This window comes from Microplitis demolitor, chromosome 2 (assembly GCF_026212275.2).
Source record: "Microplitis demolitor isolate Queensland-Clemson2020A chromosome 2, iyMicDemo2.1a, whole genome shotgun sequence".
NCBI classification, from domain to species: domain Eukaryota; kingdom Metazoa; phylum Arthropoda; class Insecta; order Hymenoptera; family Braconidae; genus Microplitis; species Microplitis demolitor.
The window spans coordinates 21,563,419-21,583,226 of NC_068546.1; the positions used below are offsets into that span (position 1 = coordinate 21,563,419).

Below are 19,808 nucleotides of genomic sequence, written 5' to 3' on the forward strand. Positions count from 1 at the left end.
CGGATAAAAATAAACCCAGTTTGAAAAACTGGCTCTTACGGTTTCGAAAAAAATCCAAAAATAACTATGAGTGTGATTGTAGATTACAGTCAGCAATTTTTTGAATTGTTGAATACATTTAATCAGATGTAAAGAGAATAAAAATAAAAATCTGCGTATTTAGATCAATAAAAAAGTACGCGCCTTTTTTTAAATTTCATTATTTAATTAATTTATTTATTTAAAATTTCTAAATTGTCTCATATCTGCTACATCCCCAGTCATAAATAATTAGATGTCAGCTAACTTCAGTATTAAATTCTACGGGCCCCTAGATCTTAAAACAACTACAAGGTGGCCTGTCAGTTTTTTAAATTTCGCGCAATTTGTAATTCTACAGACCTGAGACATAACGTGGCCTGCGTGGCCCGAAAAAAAACATATGTATATATTTAGACATATATAACCTTTATTTTTGATGAGCTCATATATAAATATAAATAATGGTTTATTTTTTTGACAAAAGACCAAGTGAAATTTACAGAAATTTTTAAATTTAATTTAACAATGACTAGAAACATCTTATCAACTAGTTTAAAAAATGCATATTTCAATATTAATTTTCAAGTAATAAAATTTTCATTTTACGCTATAAACTTTACAACTATTATTATTTAAATAATTATTAATTATTTCAGATTTTTTGTCGTGGTCTCACATTTCTTTTGAATGCGTTTGTTATTCGACATGTTGGAGAAAAAGTTCTTGGTGTAATAAACGTCAGACTTCTTTTGCTTGAGTCGATGATACTTTTGCTATGTCGAGAACCTTTTTTGAAAGCTTGTTTGACAGATTCAGCAGAGCACAATTGGGCTCAAGTTGTCAACATGTTCTGGATAATGTAAGAACTAAATTAAATTTTATTGCATAGATTTTCAAAATAATTATTGCTTGGATGACATCAATTACAGGATGCCAATTTGGTCAACGATATCAATTTTATCCGGATGTACTTGGCTATATGCATTAACTACTGCTGAAGAACTACCACTGTACTATAATTTTGCAGTCTTAGCAATTACTTTTTCTAGTATTATTTACTTTCTATCCTTAATTACTCAATTAGTATTGAGTACATTTCTTTTCGTTCGGTGTAAGGTAAACCTACTTCAAATAGCTCACATAAATATATATTAAAATATATAAAATCACATTATAGATTATGATTGAAACTATTACAATTGTACTGCGTACTTTGATATTCATTCCAATGGTTTTACATAAACCGGAAAATGCATTATGGGCTTTTGGTGTTGCCCAAATAGTTGCTACTGTTTTTTACACAGTAACTCATTATATTTATATACACTGGTATATTAAAAATAATATAAAACATGATAAGGATAATTATCAGTTAATGTCTAGTCAAGATAAATCAGAAATTGAAAATAATTCGAAGCATCGAAATGAAGATTTTCCTTTTAAATCTATAACAGAATTTTTACCCGGGCAATTGGAAAATAAGGTATTGGAAAAAATGAAATTTTAAAAAGGTGATTATTATATACTGGACAATTTTTTATAGGATTCGATGCTTGATAAAAATTTAGTGATATTGACTTGGAGTTTTTTCAAACAGGGTTTTGCAATGCAATGTCTGACTGAAGGTGAAAAAATAATTATGACGATATGGCCATTGCTATCATTTGCCGAACAGGTAAATACTACAGTATAATAGTATATTGTGTGACGAGGGATGAAAGAAAACGATTTCAGACTAAAGTGAAGTTGGCTGACATCACCTGCAGTTTGAAATCGTATTTCATCATGAGTTACCTACTAGATTTTTCATGATCACCTGCATTGGAACTTACAAAGTCAGAACTGTCATATACGCAACTAAAATTAATGATCTGAAATTACTTCTAAACAAATGTCAAGTATTAGAGTTTAAATTGCGAAAGCTGTCAGTCAGCTTTCAATATCTTCTTTCGACTGGCTGTCTTGACACTGAAACTAAGTTCTGATGCTGGTGTCATGAAAATGTATTTAATAATTACTAAACTTTATTTAGGGTACCTATGATATTGTTAACAATCTCGGATCATTAGCTGCAAGATTTATATTTCGTCCTGTGGAAGATAGTGCGTATTTTTATTTTACCCAAACAATAAAAAGGGACAAGCCTTTGATAGAGCAAAACCCTGTAAGTATAATTAATATTAAATAATTATCGGTGATAACAAATTAAATTTTATTTAAAAATTCAATCGTTAATTATATATATTTTGATAACAGGTGAAAGTTCGAGAGAGCGTTGATGTACTGATGCACTTGTCTTCTTTTGTGACATCAATTGGTTTAGTAATTTTAGTATTCGGTCAGTCTTACTCATCAACTCTACTTTGGTTATATGGTGGAGCTAAATTAACTCATCATCTTCCTATTCTTTTAATGAGGGCCCACAGTTTTTCAATACTACTACTGGCAATAAACGGAATAACAGAATGTTATACCAATGCTACGGGAGATAAAGACACAATAAATAGATACTATACTTATATTTTCCAATCGATTGCTTATTTTATTGCATCATACACATTCACTAGATGCTTCGGCCCAGTTGGTTTAATTCTTGGTAACTGTGTAAATATGATAGTTAGGATTTTTTACTCGGTTTCGTTTATCAATCAGAGACATGCTCCATTAAAATACCAACCACTACGCACACTGATGCCCAAATTATTTTTCTGCTTATCTCTCATTATTTCGGCCATCGTCACTAGTATTTCACATGTAAGTTTATACATTATTTTAAAATTATAAAGAAAAAAAATTGTAATTGTAAAATTAGAAAATATGGTTTTAAAGTTAGCAGACACCTAACAATTTTCGAATTTTTTTTTCAACAACTCAATTTGAAAAAAAAAAAAAAAAAAAAAAAAAAAAAAAAAAAAAGCACATATAGAAAATTAAAAAAACTACAAGTGCAATTTTTTGAAATATTTTTTTTTTAATTTATCGTTTTTAAAAAAATTCAAAAATAATTAGACGTCAAAAATAAATTATAATTAATAAAATAATATAATTTTTTTCATTTTTCTAGACTTATCTTTTTCCTGAGTACAAATTGTATCATCTGATTATTGGAGTCATAATGTTTAGTATTGTATTATCATCATGGATTTATGAATACATGGATTTAATTCAACTGGGTGTTGATAAATGGCGGCATAAAAACTCTCAAGAGCAAACTAAACTTGATTAATTGTACATACTAGTAATACACATTTATTAAACTACAATTAATACATAATTTTACTTGCGTACTTCATATCAAGAGACCCGGTAGTATTTCGCGCCAAGTAAACGTCTCTGAAAATAAAACGCAAAACAATTTCTGTGTATAAAGATACTTTACTGTACACGTAAAAGTTTATTTATGTCTTAATGTACAAAATATATAATTAATTATCATAAGTTCATTTTATACATAACCAATGTAGTGAAATTATGAAAAAAAAAATTTATTTTTTGAATTAAAGTTATTTATTAAAAATGATTTAATTTTATAATCACTAATTAAATAGAATACATATATCAGCAACTTAATCGTACATACTTCCGGTTGTTAAATAATTGATGAAAGTCGAGGAAAGGGATTTTGTTTAGAAATAACAAGTTTTTTATGCTGGTGTGAAATATATCCTTTGATTTTGCCTTCGTGGATTAAATTAGCAACGAGACATTCAGTTTCATCCATGTCGACATCTTCGACTCCATAAATTTCTAAAGCCGTCAATAAATTATCTACGGGTATTTGATGAGTATTCAAAGCCAGCCAAACTTTTTTAAAGAGATTTCTGTATGCCAACAGTTTTAATTTTTCGACAATCAGATAAATACCAGAACCGATGAAAAAACTTTCATGTTCAGTCATCACTGCTTCCAATTTTCTCAAATCTCCTTTTTTGACTGCCTCAACAAGGTCCCAAAATTCCATGAGATTGTATTTTTCTAGAAGACTCTTTTTTGGCATGAAACCCAGCAACATTTTCACAGGCACTAGATAAGTGAGAATTAATCTTTTATTTTTTGTTGACTGTTTGTGGCAACGTTCGAAAGCAAATGTAAGATATTCATCAGCAGATCTGTAATTACTATCAAACATAGCATTTCTTCCCACGAAAAATTTATACGTTACTCTTTGAGCCAATGGAAAGTGATCTTTATAAACAGACGAATCGATGGCTCGTATGAGAGGTTTGCATAAGTGGAGTTTATTGATTCGAAAGTAAACTTTAAGCAACTGATTAACTAGCGCCAACATTCCCCAACGTTTAGTGTCTTCTTCAGAGCTTCGATTATCTGCTGCACATACTCGGAAACAACCCATCAAACATTCTGCACATTTTTCTAGTACTTCGCCAGGTTTTGTGTTTTTACTTTTTGTATTTTCGGCCTGTATAGCCAACAGCCTGAGCTCTAAGCAGACGACGTTCATTACTGGCAGCATCCAGTTTTCTTCTTTCTGAAGCTGGAGAATTTTCGTCAGGCTTTGCACAACTGAGCTTTGATAATTGTACATAGTTCGAGGTTCGTCTTTACTAGCAGACGAAATGGTCCTGGAAATAATTCAAAATTTATGAATAACTTCAGAAATTTAATATTTTGAAGGCAATGTACACTATAAGAATAATTAGTAATTAATTACTTGAGATGAAGAATAACAAGGTCATCAAAAGGTGCTGAAAGATGTTCCATTGCTTTGGTCATCGCAGTTTCTGATTTGAGTTGAGGAATAGATGTATGACTATGCCTTAATGATAATAAATCCTATTAAATAAAAAATTTACATTAATTCTTTCATCTTTTTTTTATAAGTTTAGGATAAAAGACCTAGTACCCGATCAGGAAACTAATACTCCACTTCATGAATTAGTATATCTACATTTAGTAAAATTTAGTAAATATAGATACACAAATAGTTTCCTGATCGAGTACTGATTCCCTGATCGGGTACTAGGTCTTTTACTTTCGATTAAAAAAAATTACAAAAGTTAAAAGACCTAGTACTCGATCAAGGAACTAGTACTTGGTCACTGCATATATTTCTATAGATATATTTCGTAAATATAGATATACAAATACATGGAGTGATTGAGTACTAGTTCCCTGATCAGGTACGAGTTTCCTAATCAGATACTAGGTCTCTTACTTTATTCTATAATTGATATAAAGTTATCAACAATTACTTACTGCAAGTGTTTCACCATCCTGGCTAAGCCAGACTTTTCGTAGCTGAAAAATACATATATAACCTTCATTTTATCTAGAATTTAATAAAAAATAATAAATTCACCAATAATAAAATTAATTACCTGCATTATATACGAATCCATAATTTTTTAAATTATTCTAAACTTAGCTTATGATTTTTAATTAAAACTATAATTGTTTTATTGCAAACTTTGTTACTTGATTGTAAGTTTGTTTACAATTGTCTCTCATGTGTAAATTTACACTCACCACTCCAATAATCGAATCAACGAAAGATTATTCTTCGGCTTTCATCGGTTTTTTTTCGTGTGCAGCTTGGGCAAATTGTCCGGATCTTGGGCTACAGCCATTTAATTAGGAATCTCTCCCCTCTCACAGCCAAGAGTATGTAAGTATATTAGTCTAACTGAACTTTACTTTTATTTGTAGATGGCAGTAGAATAGCTAACACATGTGGAATGTGTGTGCAATTGGCGGTATCCAAAGTTGTTTACATTTTAATTAAACAGGTTGATAAATTTAATGGTCTATGATGTTAGCCGACGAAGAATTAAAAAAACTAGAGGAAACTCGTAAAGAACTTTTGGATAAAGCTATTGAACTCCGAAATAAACTGAGTGAAAATCAAAAGTCTTCTGGAACTAATAAAATACCAATCAATCGAGATGAGTATGTACTTCTAATTTACAAAAATTTTGTTAATGATTTATTTAAAGATACTGAAGGTACCAAACACAAAAAAAAAATTTTTTTAAATAAACCAAGGCAGTACTTACGAAAAAAAACTTGTCAAAATGACATATCAAAGACTGGAAATTATTTTTGTACATCTTTCAGAAATTCAATTTTACTTACAAGTAACTTGTTTATAAAAATACTAAATTATCTGACGTCTACTATCAGTATCATATTTATTTATTAAAGAAATTCTCAGACAGTACCCACTTTTTAAAAAAATTCAATGAACTGTCGAAAGTATTAAAATTTTATTGATTAATTTCAAAAAAATTAAAGCATTAATTGAAAAAAAGACAACGCAGTTACAATTGCCGCCAAAGTATAGATTTTAAAAAAAATTACTCATACTTGCTATCAATTAAGAGTTAAACGAAATTTTATGAATAAAATTGAGCCCACAAAATTTGAAAATTCAAATTATAAAAGTGACATGAAGATTTTACTGAAATTTATTTTCCAAATTTTGTTTAACTCCTAATTGATGTCAACTGTAAATAATTTTTTTAAAAATCTGTCTCGGTAAAAATGTCCCTTTTATTCATTAATACTTTAGCTTTTTTAAAATTAATTATAAAAATTTGAATACCGTCTTTACAATTGAGTTATTGTATATTTTAAAAAAGTGAGGGCACTGTCTAAGAATGACCTTAATTAAATTTATTTTTATATCAGAGTAATTACAACAATAGAAGAATTACTTCCTCGCAAGAGTTTATCCAAGAATAATAATACAAAAACATTAGGAGAATTGTCAAGTACTGTCGCAGGAATTGTTTATCAAAATACCAGTAAAAAATGGCTAGGAGATAATATTTGGCAATATGCAGCCATGATAGAGTTAAAAGATCTTAAATTCAAACTCAAAGTAACGATTGATAAAAAGGTTCATTCATTTTTTTATTACTAATTATAAATATGGGCTGCATTTGGATGCTAAAATTTTTCTTTTCATTACAGAGCCCAAAGAATAATGAAATAGTGGATATAACATGTAGTTTTATAAGAACAGAAATTTGTTATCTTCAAGAAGTATCGCCATGGGTTTTAGAGTTAGCTAAAATTAAAAATTTTTCATTTCTTATGTCAGGTAAAAATTTTTATCATTATATTTGATTTAAAATTATGTCCCAATCAACTTAATTAAATGATAAGTTCATAATTAGTTGATGAACAAGTCCCAATAATGAGACGAGCCGCCCAATTTATGGTCAAAATTAAATTTTAAAGTTTAACTCTACTGTCCATCTCCCTAAGGATTTATCATTTTATTTTTTCGATTATTAAACTCATTAAATGACATTTTACTGATAGCTTTTAGTGAATACGGTTGTCAATGTGCTGTAAGAAAAAAAATATTGGATAAATTAAAAAATAAAAAAATAGTTACTCTGGAAAGCTGTCAAGACGAAAGAGGCGGAATTATTGCTTATATTCATTCATCAAAAAATGCTGATAAATCTTATGCTAAATACTTGTGGAGAACACAATTAAATCCAAAAACGATGGCCATTAATCACGTTTTTACAATTGAGGAAGTAGATGATGGTACTTGATCATACAAATATGTATTTGAAAAGTTCTTAAGTATATTTTTTAATTAATCTCTAATGTTTCAGGGTTTCTGAATGCGAATCAACAGATAATTGAAAATTTTTGTAAGAAACCACTAAAAAAAGAGGATTTAGAAGAACTATGGAATGATTTATGTATTGCTATTGACGAATACAATCCGTAATAATAATAATAATTTAAATTTGCGATGTATTATTATGGTAAAATGTAAAAAATTCGATGTTGTTAAGAAGTATGTTGTATATTAATCAATTAATTTCATTTAAATAAATTCTAAAATGAAATTTTACTATCAAATACAAATTTCTGTTTGACTCATTTATTTTTTTAATAACTTTGTAATTTATTTTTTATTTTTCTTTAAGTCAAATTTAAATTTATGTATACTGCGGACGGGTGTTAAATAAATAAATAAGTAGTCAATTTTTCAGCGATCTACGTCACTTATCCCCTTATCAGCTTTTCAAACGACCATTAAATAGCCATTAAGAGTTTAAACGAAATTTTTAAGTCTATAAATGTATAATTCATAGACAAACGGCATCTTCCCCAGTGGCGCAATTGGTTAGCGCACGGTACTTATATGACAGTGAAAACGTGAGCAATGCCGGGGTTGTGAGTTCGAGCCTCACCTGGGGAATTTTTTTTTTAAATTCCTCATTAAAAATTTATTCCCAGCAAAATAAATTTTAACCAGTATACTAAAAATTATCTAATAAAGAAACAAACATTGAGATTGTTAATGATGAATGGGAATTTTTTTAATAACATTCAAACTATATACAGTAAAGAAAATCGTTACTTAATTAGATTGTTCAGCTTTTTGAGAGTCTTGTTTGTTTTCATTTAGTTTAGCTTCTGCTTCTTTTTCGGCCTTCATTCTATTTCTCCAAGATATATTATACGTAGAAGGACTAATGGGTAAAAATCCCGATAGCCCTAAAAGTTCTTCGACCACTTTTGAAATTTCGACATTTCCCTGACCAAGCCAAAATTGGATTCTTTCAAAATTAAAAGAAACTAATTTTTCATTATATTGATTTACCATTGGATCAAAAGTTCCCAATTGTTCAATTGGAGGTTCATGTTGGTCTAGTTTTGTCTGTAAATAAATATTTTATGAAAAAAGTTGTCATTATTAAATTAATATTTATCCATAATTATCAATAATGAGTATGATTATAAGGATAATTACAGGCATAACGACAATGTGGAAAAATGGTCGATTGGCGCATCCATATCTCGCCAAACGTATTACTTTCTTTTGAAGTTCACTGTAGACACCAGTACCAGATGAAGGATGTAATGGATATCGTGGCATGTTATATGTGACTAATCAATAACAATAAATAATTAATAATAATAAAATTACTGAACACGCAATACTTTTGAGGTTAAATTTCAGATATTTTTTTTTTTCTTCAAATAAAAAAACAATAGGAAACGCATGTGCCATTTGAGTTCATTTGACTATTGAATAGATTATGTTATAAATTCCGACTAGTTCAAGAACTTACTTCGGCAATTTTCGGTTTTCATATAAACTGTAGCCAGTCGGTACAGGAAATAATGTACCAAGACCACGGTACCGACTATGTTTTGTCTCTCTTCATCAGGAAATGTTGTTTATACTGCGCAGTGCGCATGCTTAGCAATTCTCTAAACAGTAGTAAGAACAAAAACGAGAATAATTTCTTATCGATGTATTTCTCATTTATTTAGGGCCAATTTTTCAAAATGTACTGAAACTAGTCGACGTCTGATAATTTTTGAATTTTTTTAAAAAACATAAATTATAAAAAAAATATTTAAAAAATTGTATCTGTAGTTTTTTTCTGTTTCTAAATTCGCATATTTTTATTTTGTTTTTTTGCAATCGATTTGTTGAAAAAAAATTCAAAAAAGTCTCACTTATGGTAGAGATTCCTGGTAGCTGACATTAAACAAATTTAAAATTATAAATAATTAAAACAATAAAATTTAAAAAAATGCACATTTATAATTTGAACCCGGTTTCAAAAACTGGCGCTCAATGTTTTATATTTACGTAAGTATTCAAAATGAAAATATATATAATATAACTTATAAATTTCAATACCAAAAAACTTTTTTGTCAATTAAATACCTAAAAGCACCTGTATTTCATTTGAAATATTTTATTATACCACGTGCGCAGCAAAAACGCGCAGAACACTCAGAAGAGAAAGAGCACGAGACGTCATCTGTCTCACTACATTTAAACGGCTTCCGAACCGACCACATAAGTATTAGAAATATGAACTATAGTAAAAACATCCACTGATAAAACAAAATCCGAAGCCGCTTGTTTTGCTGTCCGTATTTCATACGTAACGCGGCTACATGAATAAAATTCAAACTTTCGGCTGGTTTCCATGAGGCGTTAAATTACGTACACTAAAATATAGCTTAAGTGTATATATAAATAATCGTTGACGTGAGAGGTGAGAGCTCCAATAAACGCCGAGGACAACAGGTCGGGAGGTAAGCGTTCGTTGTGTGCCGAATAAAATAATTGGCAAGTATTTAAAGCACATTTACAAAGGTATAGTTGGTAAAAAAAACCCGTAATGATTTGTGCGTGTACTTTACTGTAAGGGCATCGTTGTTGCATTATATATATCGTAGGTGTAGAGAATAACGCAAAGCGTCTCATTCCGACGTTTTGGTAGGGGATAAAGACTTAGGTCACGTGATTGAGCTGCGTTTGAGCGCACTAACCAGGTACTGTGATTAATACGTTGTTTTTTTAATATATTTACGCGCGCCGAAGAGGTGATAATAAAAAATAAAATATAATTAGTGTGTGTGGTATAACCTAAGGTTCATAAGGACGTACTATCAAGTCGCAATAGATCGTGAGTTTTTACCCCAATATTACAGACCGAAATCCGCCATTCTACTTATAACATTCATACGGGCTTTGTAGGAACTTATTGATAGTGTATATGTCGACGACTGCTGCCCGCCGCTAAGACGATGCTTGACAAGCCTTACCCTGAATCCACAAATGGCGTCCGTCGTGCACATGGTCTCTCGGAAATATTATACTTCAACGTTCATTAATTTATGCCATTAACGCACACTTACCACATACTCTTTTAAAAGATCTATTTAGGTTTTTTTAAATTACGATTACACGAGGGTAGGTACGCGAGCAATCTTTCCGGTAATCACGATATTTTGTATAAAAAAAAAGCTTTAATTTTTCTTATCAAGTGGATAACGTGTAAATGTAAAAGCACCGGTTTAACGACGGCTCATTCACCTTGAGACTCATTTCATTGTCGTTTTATTTTTAAAACTTTTTTTTACCGGTATTTAAATACTCAGGGCATTTAATAATAATTTGTAACTACGGTTGTAAGGATGAATGCCACGTGATTTAAAATAATTATTATTTAGTTTAAGATGAAATAAGTTTTTATGTAAGTGGGTTTTTAAAGTAATAATGTGTTTGGTATTATTGCAGATTGTAAATAGCACGTGTATATAGGAGTAATAGGCAGAGGCGATAGATAAGTGGATTTTGTAGCTCGCTATGAGTTCAGGCAATAAATCGTTGGTGTCCTCCGGTGGGAGAGGAACCAACAAAAGTAAGTCTCAACAACATGGCAAATCAGATCAGCATCATTCTAAGACTACAGATACGGCTAGACATGAAAAAGGACAAGTAAATATCATTGCAGTATATGTTTGAACTGTTGATTATTTTAACAAAATGATGATAATTATTTGAATTTGTAATTTCAGTCTAACAAAGATCAGGCGAAACATGCACAAATAATTGATACTCGACCAGGTGGAATTGAAGATTCAGGTCTGAAGGATCAGATAAAGCAAATCATGGAGGTGACTCGTAAATCAGAGGACGAGGTTATCATGGCCCTTCATGACAGCGATTGGGATTTCAATCGTGCTGTGAATGACCTTCTCGAGGGCGTTTCTTCCGAGTGGGAGGTGAAAAAGAAGAAACCTCGTCAGCCAAGTGGTTCCAAGCAGGGTGCCGACCAGTCCGGCGATCATGATGAAAGTGGAGGTGGTGATTGGGAAGAAAGGCGTCATCAGCGAGGCGGTGGTCCTCCTCGTCTTCGGGGTCGGGCTAATCATGATAATCGCGGTTGTAAGTATAGACAATTAATTGAAACATAACTTTTGATGTTTATTTATCATTGAAATTAATACTCACTAGTAATTTCAGGGCGTGGTCGAGAAAACAAGGAAAACGAGAGAAACATGGAGGACAATGTACGCGAAGGTGCTTTCGGTGGTGGCCGACGTGGCCGAGGAGGACCAGGTAGATCCGGTCGCGGTGGGAGAGGTGGTGGCCGAGGTCTTGGTCCGCGTACTTTCGCCAATCGCGGTGACTCTTCCTCTGGTGCCCATAGCTTCAATCGTCCTATCGACACTTGGACTGGCAGCGAAGAACAACAGCAGAGTAATCAAGAAGCTAAAATAGCAAGTGATCCTTGGAACAACTTGGAACCATCGGAGGATTGGGAAAATGAAGAGTACACTGGCTCTTTAGCTGACACCAAGGTTTTTACACCGAGCACATCAATGAACGATCAAGTGACAATGGAGGAATCTAATATTGCGTCGGAGACAGCTGTACAATCAAACGTTCAGTCTGGTAATCTTGGACTACCGCAAGAAGATTTATCAAAATTAACTGAAGTTCAAGTAATGCAATCACAGCAATCATCAATGATTCAATCACAGTCTTCGCAATCTCAACAGTCTCAACAGGCGCTTGGTATGCCAACGCAGATGCAACTGTCACAGCAGTCTAATACATTAACTGCTGCTCAGAGTCAATATCTCACTCAATTAACTCAACAGACTAGCGAAAATTATAAGAGCGCAAACCAGTCCGCTTTCTCATCGATGGCTATTTCTGGACAAACTCAGAGGCAAACCAAACAACGCCCGCGGGTCCCACCACCATCGAAAATTCCTTCAAGTGCCGTTGAGATGCCAGCTGATACTGTTAACAGCAACATCGGCTTTCTGGATGTACAATTCGGTGCTATGGAGTTTGGTAACGACACCACCACTATCGATGCTACAGCTAATGATAAATACAACTCATCATCTGCAAATATTTCCGGTATCGATGTATCTTCCAATGTAACTGCCTCGGGTATTGCTAATTCTACAACTTCATCCAATACTCTAGACATTGATACAGCACAGCAAGGTGGCTCTTATAATGCATCGTCTCAAATGATCGCATCACCAAACAACGCTGGTGTTACTTACGGCAACACCAGCACAAGTTCAGCAACGTATCAGTCTCAAAAAACGTCATATCAAGGAACTAATGCAGCATCATCAAACAGCTACAATGCGTACTCTTCAACCGGTGGAAAATCAGTTCAGTCATCCTTCCCAACTGTTCCTGGTGGCAATACCAACAGCTATACAACGACAACATCAGTTTCTCAGTCTGGCTACAGCGGCTCTTATCCTCAATCAAACGCTTCGACCTTCAGTCAAGCCTCTCCTTCAGCGCCGTCATCTACGGGCACGTCTGCGTACAATCAAACTACTGCGTCTAACCAAGGATACCAGTCATCAAGTGGATTTGTCCCGGCAACAACCGCTCAGTATCAAGGACAGCAATCAGCCAGTACTGGAGTTAACAGCAACACTGGCTATCAGGCATCAAACTATCAGGGTACCTCTTCATTCCAGTCCACTTCACAGGCCTATCAACCGTCCGCTACAACATTTACTTCTCCCATGACTCAGGCGAATAGCAGCGCCTATCAAAATACAGCGCACTCGGTAAAATTTTATTTTATTATTTAAATTTAAATTAAATAAAAATTACTGTAATTGATGTATATTTTTTTATGATATTTAGGTTTATGCAAGTGCCTATGGCAATTATAACACTCAATCGCAAACGCCATCGCACACTCACACAAAACTAAGTACTGCCTCTGGTAAAGATTCTCAGTATGACAATGTAACAACGAGCAGCAGCTCTTTAGCAACGACTACTGCACCAGCATTAGGACTGTCCTCAACTTCTGTGAATAGTTCACAGACTAAAGTGTCAAGTTCAAATGGTTAGAGATAATATTCATTGATATTAAAAATAATAAAACGAAAGGATTTGTAATTTTATTAAAATTTTTACAGCTGTGCCAAAAAGTACATCGAGTGGTAGCACGGGAACAGGAACAAGTGGGAGTATTACTGGAGCCAGCAGCGCAGGAGGAACTGCTAGTAGCATGACTCCTATGCTAAGTCATCAGTATATTATGAGTCAAGGTGTACCTTATCCGACGTTTCAGCAGCCACTGTACAGTTATGAAGACTTGCAACTGATGCAGCAGAGATTACCCCACATGGTCAGTCAATATATTCTAATAAATAGACTTTAGTCGCGCACGGATGCTCGGTAGAATCGTTTATTCCTATTTTTTTTTTATTTTTTTATTTCAAAGAATGATTATACAATGGAAGATATTTATTTGGTGCTTGGTAGCCGCTCTTATTTTATTACATAATTTTATTCTTATTTTATTTTATGTTAGCATTTACTTTCTTTATGTCAGCACTTTGTGATGCCGATGTATCAAACACATGGAAAATTTTCACAGTATCAAGTAGTTTTTTTTATCTATTGTTACTTTTTGTAACCTTGGCGCGATTTCAGCCATTTCAAGGACGTGTCGTGGGTACATGAAAATTTTAGTCTTTGATTACACGAGGTGATATGGAAAATCAGTACAGACATGATTAAAATTTTTTTTTTGTTTTATTTATTTATTTATTTTTTTTTTTTTTAATAATTATGAAAAATGATGCATGTAGACTATAAAATATCACACATTCTTCCTCGTGTATCAAACTGCCTTAGTAATATTAGTTAGAAGTCTCCTCGTATTTGGAGTACACAGTGTATGCATGTAGTTTTGTGTTTGGCCTTCCTGACTAACCTGCAGCCAACTACTGGTTACTATGACGCGGCACTGGGGTATCAGACGACTGGTCCAGCAACAAGTCTCGGAGGTGGAAGGAGCGACGCATTATCGGGTGTTCAAGGAGTCCAAGGTGTCCAAGGAGTCCAAGGTGCCTACACTAGTATCAGTGACGGAAGATTCGCGAGGAACGACAGCAACGCTTCACCAGTTCCATCAACAATGTCGCAACAGGTAGTTAAAATTTTTCTGCTGTCAGATAAAAGATTTAGAACTCGATCAGGGAACAATTACCCAGTCTACATATATTTGTATATCTATATTTAGTGAATATAAAAATATAAATATATGAGTGATCGGGTACTAGTTCCCTGATCAGGTACTGGGTCTCTTACCTTAACAAAAAACAAATAAATAATTTTTTGGTATAATAAAAAATAATTTGTAGACTGCAACGCAACATCAGCAACCAATGATGAATCCGGCATTGCCACCCGGTTACGCTTATTTTACTTATGGAGGTAGTATAATGCCAGGAAGTTTTCAGTATAGTGGACCTATTTATCCAGTAAGCATAATTCATTTATTCATTTATGATGATAAAAGTATATCTAGTAGAGAAGTTGCAAGAATTTTTAATCATCACAAATTTATCTCCAGATGGAAGAACAACTTTTTAAAAAATATGTTTTAATCATTTTTTTTTTATGATACATCTGCATTTTTTTCTCTATCACACTCAAGTCGACGAACGGTATTATCCTTGCATTTGCGCAGTAAATGGAACTTTGTCACGATTTTCTCTTAAACAAATGAAAATTTTTTAAATTACAGAGTAATGCAGCCTCGTTCTCAATTTTGCGCTTAAAAGTTTTGGTTAAGAGAAAAGCTTGAAAAAAATTACTATAGATCTTCCTTAAGTCAAAATTTTCATTTTTTTAAAATTAATTATGAAAAATGAATAAATTATAGCGGAAAAAAATAACTTCTAATGATTATGATGTCATTACATCTGTTGAAGCTGAGAACCAATGAAAGTCATGTTATTTTCTTGTATTTTTTGTTGTGATTCTGATAGCGTAAACATGGATATTTTTTAATTTCTGCGATAGCGCGTCAGAACTAATGACGTCACTGACGTCTGGATTTCCGTTTTTAAATAAATTATAATACTTTTCCCTCAATTTTTCTTATCAACTTTAATTAAACAATAAAAATAATTAAAAAACATGCAACTTCTCTATTCATGAATAACATTTTCAAACAGCATTAATAAAATAACTTAAATTTTTACAGCAAATGGCAACAGCGGGAAATGCCGGCACAAACAGTGGTGCGTACAACGCTAAACCTGGTAGTTACGGTTCTGGTTACGGTGGAGGTGCGAGCTACGATACACTCACTAATGCTGGGCCGACTGGTGACTACAAAGGCGCTGGTAGTGGATATACTGGAACTCAGACTGGTAAGACTGGTACTTCGACGGGTAACAATAATTCAGGAGCATCATCAGCCACTGATATTGGCGCAACGATGTACGCCAAAAGTCACGTTGCTCTTAGCAAAGTAAATGTAAGTTTAAATTTTTTTGTCATTTATTTATTGCTTTTTTTTTAAAGTACATGTTTAACTTTTATAATTTTTGAAAACAGTCATATGACAAACAGACTTTCCACTCGGCAACACCGCCGCCCTTTGGTTTGACTGGCAACCAGACTGCAGGAATGCCTGGTGGTTATGGTGCTCCGCACTTGTTTATTTCAACAATGCCACATACACAGCATCTCCATCAGCCATTGCATCAGGATGGTGGTAGTAGCTCTGGACAAAGATCTAATACAAGCTCGCAAAATAAAGCACAGGCTAAGCCCGGTTATAGTTCAAACTACTGGACTGCTGGTAATTAAATGTTTTACACGAGAAAAAAATTTTAATTCTCGTGTCTTCCATGTGCTTACTCATGAGGAAGACGTATTTAAAAATTAGAGAAATAGAGTTGGACGTTAAAAGATTCATATACACATAATTGCGCGGATATGTACGCACGAAAAAATAAAAAAACAAAATTTTTTTAAAACTGATGAATAAAAAATGATTAATAAAAAAAAAAAAAATTGAAAACGAGCTAACATACGCCTTCGCCGCCCGCGAGATACACAGACTCGAATGAATTCGCCTATTCGACTTAAGTGATACTTGTTTATTATCCGTCTTTTTATTATTATAGTTATGTTTATTTCTTTCGTGTATTGTAGAAAATTTTGTAAAGTGAACATATAAACATGTCGGATGATACCAATTAATCATCGGGAATAAATCATTAAAAAAAGGAAAAAAAAAATTTATTATTATTATTTTTTTTTAATTGTCTGATTTTTGTGTGGAATTAATGCTGCGAAAAATAAAAAGTGCAATCGCTAACTCGTGACCATGTGGTTAGCGGTAGTTGTTACTAGCCGTTGATTCTCATTACTGATGACTGATAATATTTAAATTGTTGAGTGAGAGGGCGGCTACGGTATTTTGACACGTGGGCTCTCGTACTGTAAATTTAAATCCTGCTACACTGGATTTTTAGATTAAATTTTCCTCGCTGTAGATGACGATTATAAAAAATCTTTTTTACATATTAATAAATACTTGTTTAGTAGTTGATTTTTTTCTATATATAAAATCAGAGTGACAAATTATTAATCAATATATGCACTGATTGCACTTTAATAAAAGATGACACCAAAAATAATGAAAAAAAAAAGTAAATTAATTAATCAAAAAATTTTTATGATAAATCTTCCGTAGACTATTCCATTTTTTTTTCTTACGCAAATTCTTCCTCGCCAAATAATGATTACTTAAGTTTCTATGTATTGTTTTTTGTTCATATAACAATTCTTATATATATACATATATATCTAATAAAAAAAACTATAATTAATTTATCTATAGCGATTTATTGTAAAAGATCCGTTGATAATATCATTTGTATTGCTCTATCTAATTAAATTACTGTTTAATATCTATGATTAAATGTTTGATAATGCACGTGAGTTGTTAGTTATTTCGCTTTATTTATTAAGTATTAATGGTAGTACGAATAATTATTATTTTTCTAACGATTGAAACAATGACCAAAGCAAGAGAAAGAAAACTAAAGGATCGTATAAAATTTATAATGAATTATCTGCTTGGCTTATCGCGGAGAAAATTTAATGACGAAGCGTATTATTATTATTTTTATTGTCGGTGTCATATGACTCTGAATAGTATCGAGAGTCCTGTGTTTTAGTAAACTTGTATTCAATTTATTTCTTCTGTAATAATTTAATCAAATTTATCGCTCGATAATTGTTATCCTCGAGGGCGAAGGATTATGAGAGACAATTTTGTTTCCTAACAAAGTATATATATAAAAACAAAAAAAATAAATATACAAAAAAAGTAGCTCTTATTAACTAAAAAAAAAAATAAGGAAAAGAAATTTGTCTCAATAATAGAAAATAGTAGATTACACACCTAGGGAGAAAAGTAGGACATTTGAACCCTTGTGTATAATTGACGAGTCGAAGACGCGGATTGGGGTGTCCTATTTCCCTCTATGGTCTGAATCAATTTTTCACCAGGACTGTACCTGAAAGTTTAAATTTTTGTCTCTATTTATTTCCCGAAATAGAGTAGGAATTTAAACTTTCAGTGCAGGTATGATGAAAAATTAATATATTACACATCTAGGGAGTAAAGTAGGACATTCTAAGCCGTGTGTATAATTGACTACTCGAGCCGGATAGCAAACACGTGAACTGGGACGTCTTACTTTCCTCCGTGGTGTGAATAAAATTTTTCCCTAGATCTGCATCTGAAAGTTTAAATTTTTGCATATGAAAAAATGGATTTTTTGTCACATTTATCAACAATTGATTACATGTCGAAAAATTGTCGGGCTAAAAAGTCAACAATTTTTTTTGACTTAGGTTTTTCTCGTAAGAGAACAGAACGACATTCTTTCCTGTAAACAGGGCAGGAATTTAAACTTCCAGCGCAGATATGGTGAAAATAATTCTTCTTTTTTTTATACAATACAACAAAAAAATGTATATGAGTAGAAAATGATAAAATATTAGTTTATGGAGAAGAATATAAAAAATTAATATTAATATTGACCAAGTCGTCTCATCGGCACGTTCAACGAGGCTTATTTAAAAGCAACCTGTTTTGATCTGGCTGGTTTATTCAATTGTATAAGGAAATAATTAAATAAGACTCCATACTTACGTCTTTAGTAGACAGACTTATTGATATATAATTAATTAATCAACATCAAGACAAACCAATAACGTCTACTATGATCCTGATAGTGTTGGCAGCTTGGTAATGTGCCCATTTACCAACTTGTCAAGTTAAATTATCCGATCTGTACTTATTATGTACAACGACAGCTCCAGCTTTTTAAATCCCATTCATATATTATACATATATAAATATACATAAAAAAAAAAAACACTTAAATTTCACGCTCGCACGTATATACTAAATTTACAAATCATGTTAAGTTAAATCATGAGCCAACGTCATGGATGTAAAATATTCATAAAAATTGAATTTAAAAAAAAATGAAATAATGAATATAAATTTTCAAGGAGAGATCATTTGTTTCTTTTATTAACAAGTATTTTTTTTAAATTAAGTTTTATCATATATAATGTAATACGTGATAATACGTGATTGATATTTGACAGGCAGTATGTAGTAAGTGTAATGTACGATGAAAATAATAAAAATAATATCGAATTAAAAAGTGCAAGTTGATTACAGTAATACTTTTAATAGGTACAACACGAATAAGTAATATAATAATAATAATAATATTAATAATAATGATAATGATAATAATTAATACATGATAATAGTAAGACTTAAAAATGTGTTTGATACTGAGACGGCGGCGGTTTGTTTCTCATAATGATTATCATAACTTAATAATTTTTGTATTTTTGTCATAAATTTATCGATCAATTGAAAGTGCAAAATGCATTATGCCACTACCGCTAACTAGTATGTATATATATATACATATATATGTGTATGTATATATATATATAAATTTGAATATATATATAATAAAATTAATAATACTATTGTGTATAAATATGAATATCTCGAAATAAATGTATCAATAAAAAACAAACTAATCAATTTTATTTATATATTTGAAATTATTGAGAAATGAAAAGTACAATTTTCATTTTGTAATTTATTTTATGATAATGAGTTGCCATTGACTGAGTGATT

General features: G+C 31.8%; 5 protein-coding genes and 1 non-coding gene across 14 annotated transcripts; 4 read left to right on the forward strand and 2 right to left on the reverse strand.

Moving 5' to 3' along the window:
- The first annotated feature begins 382 nt into the window (after nt 1-382).
- LOC103579633 (protein RFT1 homolog) lies at nt 383-3,541 on the forward strand. Its single transcript, XM_008561075.1, has 8 exons — nt 383-606; nt 678-880; nt 951-1,137; nt 1,199-1,504; nt 1,565-1,696; nt 2,054-2,185; nt 2,278-2,775; nt 3,086-3,541. Exons 1-8 carry the CDS (start codon nt 547-549, stop codon nt 3,245-3,247), a joined length of 1,680 nt encoding a protein of 559 aa, XP_008559297.1. The 5' UTR covers nt 383-546; the 3' UTR covers nt 3,248-3,541.
- Nucleotides 3,255-5,453, reverse strand: LOC103579632 (PCI domain-containing protein 2). The gene is made up of 4 exons (XM_008561073.3): nt 5,361-5,453; nt 5,239-5,280; nt 4,694-4,815; nt 3,255-4,604 (listed from the first exon to the last, which is right to left on the reverse strand). The coding sequence occupies exons 1-4, from the start codon at nt 5,379-5,381 to the stop codon at nt 3,611-3,613; spliced, it is 1,179 nt and encodes a 392-aa protein (XP_008559295.1). The 5' UTR covers nt 5,382-5,453; the 3' UTR covers nt 3,255-3,610.
- A 335-nt stretch (nt 5,454-5,788) lies between these two features.
- On the forward strand, nt 5,789-7,817 carry LOC103579634 (uncharacterized). The gene is made up of 5 exons (XM_008561076.3): nt 5,789-5,928; nt 6,670-6,880; nt 6,955-7,084; nt 7,309-7,542; nt 7,614-7,817. The coding sequence occupies exons 1-5, from the start codon at nt 5,789-5,791 to the stop codon at nt 7,730-7,732; spliced, it is 834 nt and encodes a 277-aa protein (XP_008559298.1). The 3' UTR covers nt 7,733-7,817.
- A 298-nt stretch (nt 7,818-8,115) lies between these two features.
- Trnai-uau (transfer RNA isoleucine (anticodon UAU)) lies at nt 8,116-8,209 on the forward strand. The gene is made up of 2 exons: nt 8,116-8,153; nt 8,174-8,209. It is a non-coding gene; the product is annotated as a tRNA-Ile (tRNA).
- Nucleotides 8,182-9,057, reverse strand: LOC103579635 (probable 28S ribosomal protein S16, mitochondrial). 2 transcript variants are annotated; one of them, XM_008561079.3, is made up of 3 exons: nt 8,765-9,055; nt 8,372-8,671; nt 8,182-8,281 (listed from the first exon to the last, which is right to left on the reverse strand). In XM_008561079.3, the coding sequence occupies exons 1-2, from the start codon at nt 8,888-8,890 to the stop codon at nt 8,372-8,374; spliced, it is 426 nt and encodes a 141-aa protein (XP_008559301.1). In that variant the 5' UTR covers nt 8,891-9,055; the 3' UTR covers nt 8,182-8,281. The 2 variants fall into 2 exon arrangements, with proteins under 2 accessions (XP_008559301.1, XP_008559299.1); XM_008561077.3 differs by lacking the exon at nt 8,182-8,281 and having other exon boundaries at nt 8,300-8,671; nt 8,765-9,057.
- Nucleotides 9,058-9,964: 907 nt separating this feature from the next.
- Nucleotides 9,965-19,578, forward strand: LOC103579636 (protein lingerer). 8 transcript variants are annotated; one of them, XM_008561084.3, is made up of 11 exons: nt 10,318-10,445; nt 10,517-10,732; nt 11,060-11,260; nt 11,341-11,710; nt 11,780-13,377; nt 13,457-13,664; nt 13,738-13,949; nt 14,547-14,756; nt 14,971-15,090; nt 15,819-16,094; nt 16,175-19,578. In XM_008561084.3, the coding sequence occupies exons 3-11, from the start codon at nt 11,129-11,131 to the stop codon at nt 16,427-16,429; spliced, it is 3,381 nt and encodes a 1,126-aa protein (XP_008559306.1). In that variant the 5' UTR covers nt 10,318-10,445; nt 10,517-10,732; nt 11,060-11,128; the 3' UTR covers nt 16,430-19,578. The 8 variants fall into 8 exon arrangements, with proteins under 8 accessions (XP_008559305.1, XP_008559302.1, XP_008559309.1 ...); XM_008561083.3 differs by lacking the exons at nt 10,318-10,445; nt 10,517-10,732 and adding an exon at nt 9,965-10,071; XM_008561080.3 differs by lacking the exons at nt 10,318-10,445; nt 10,517-10,732 and adding an exon at nt 9,999-10,105.
- The last annotated feature ends 230 nt before the right edge of the window (nt 19,579-19,808 follow it).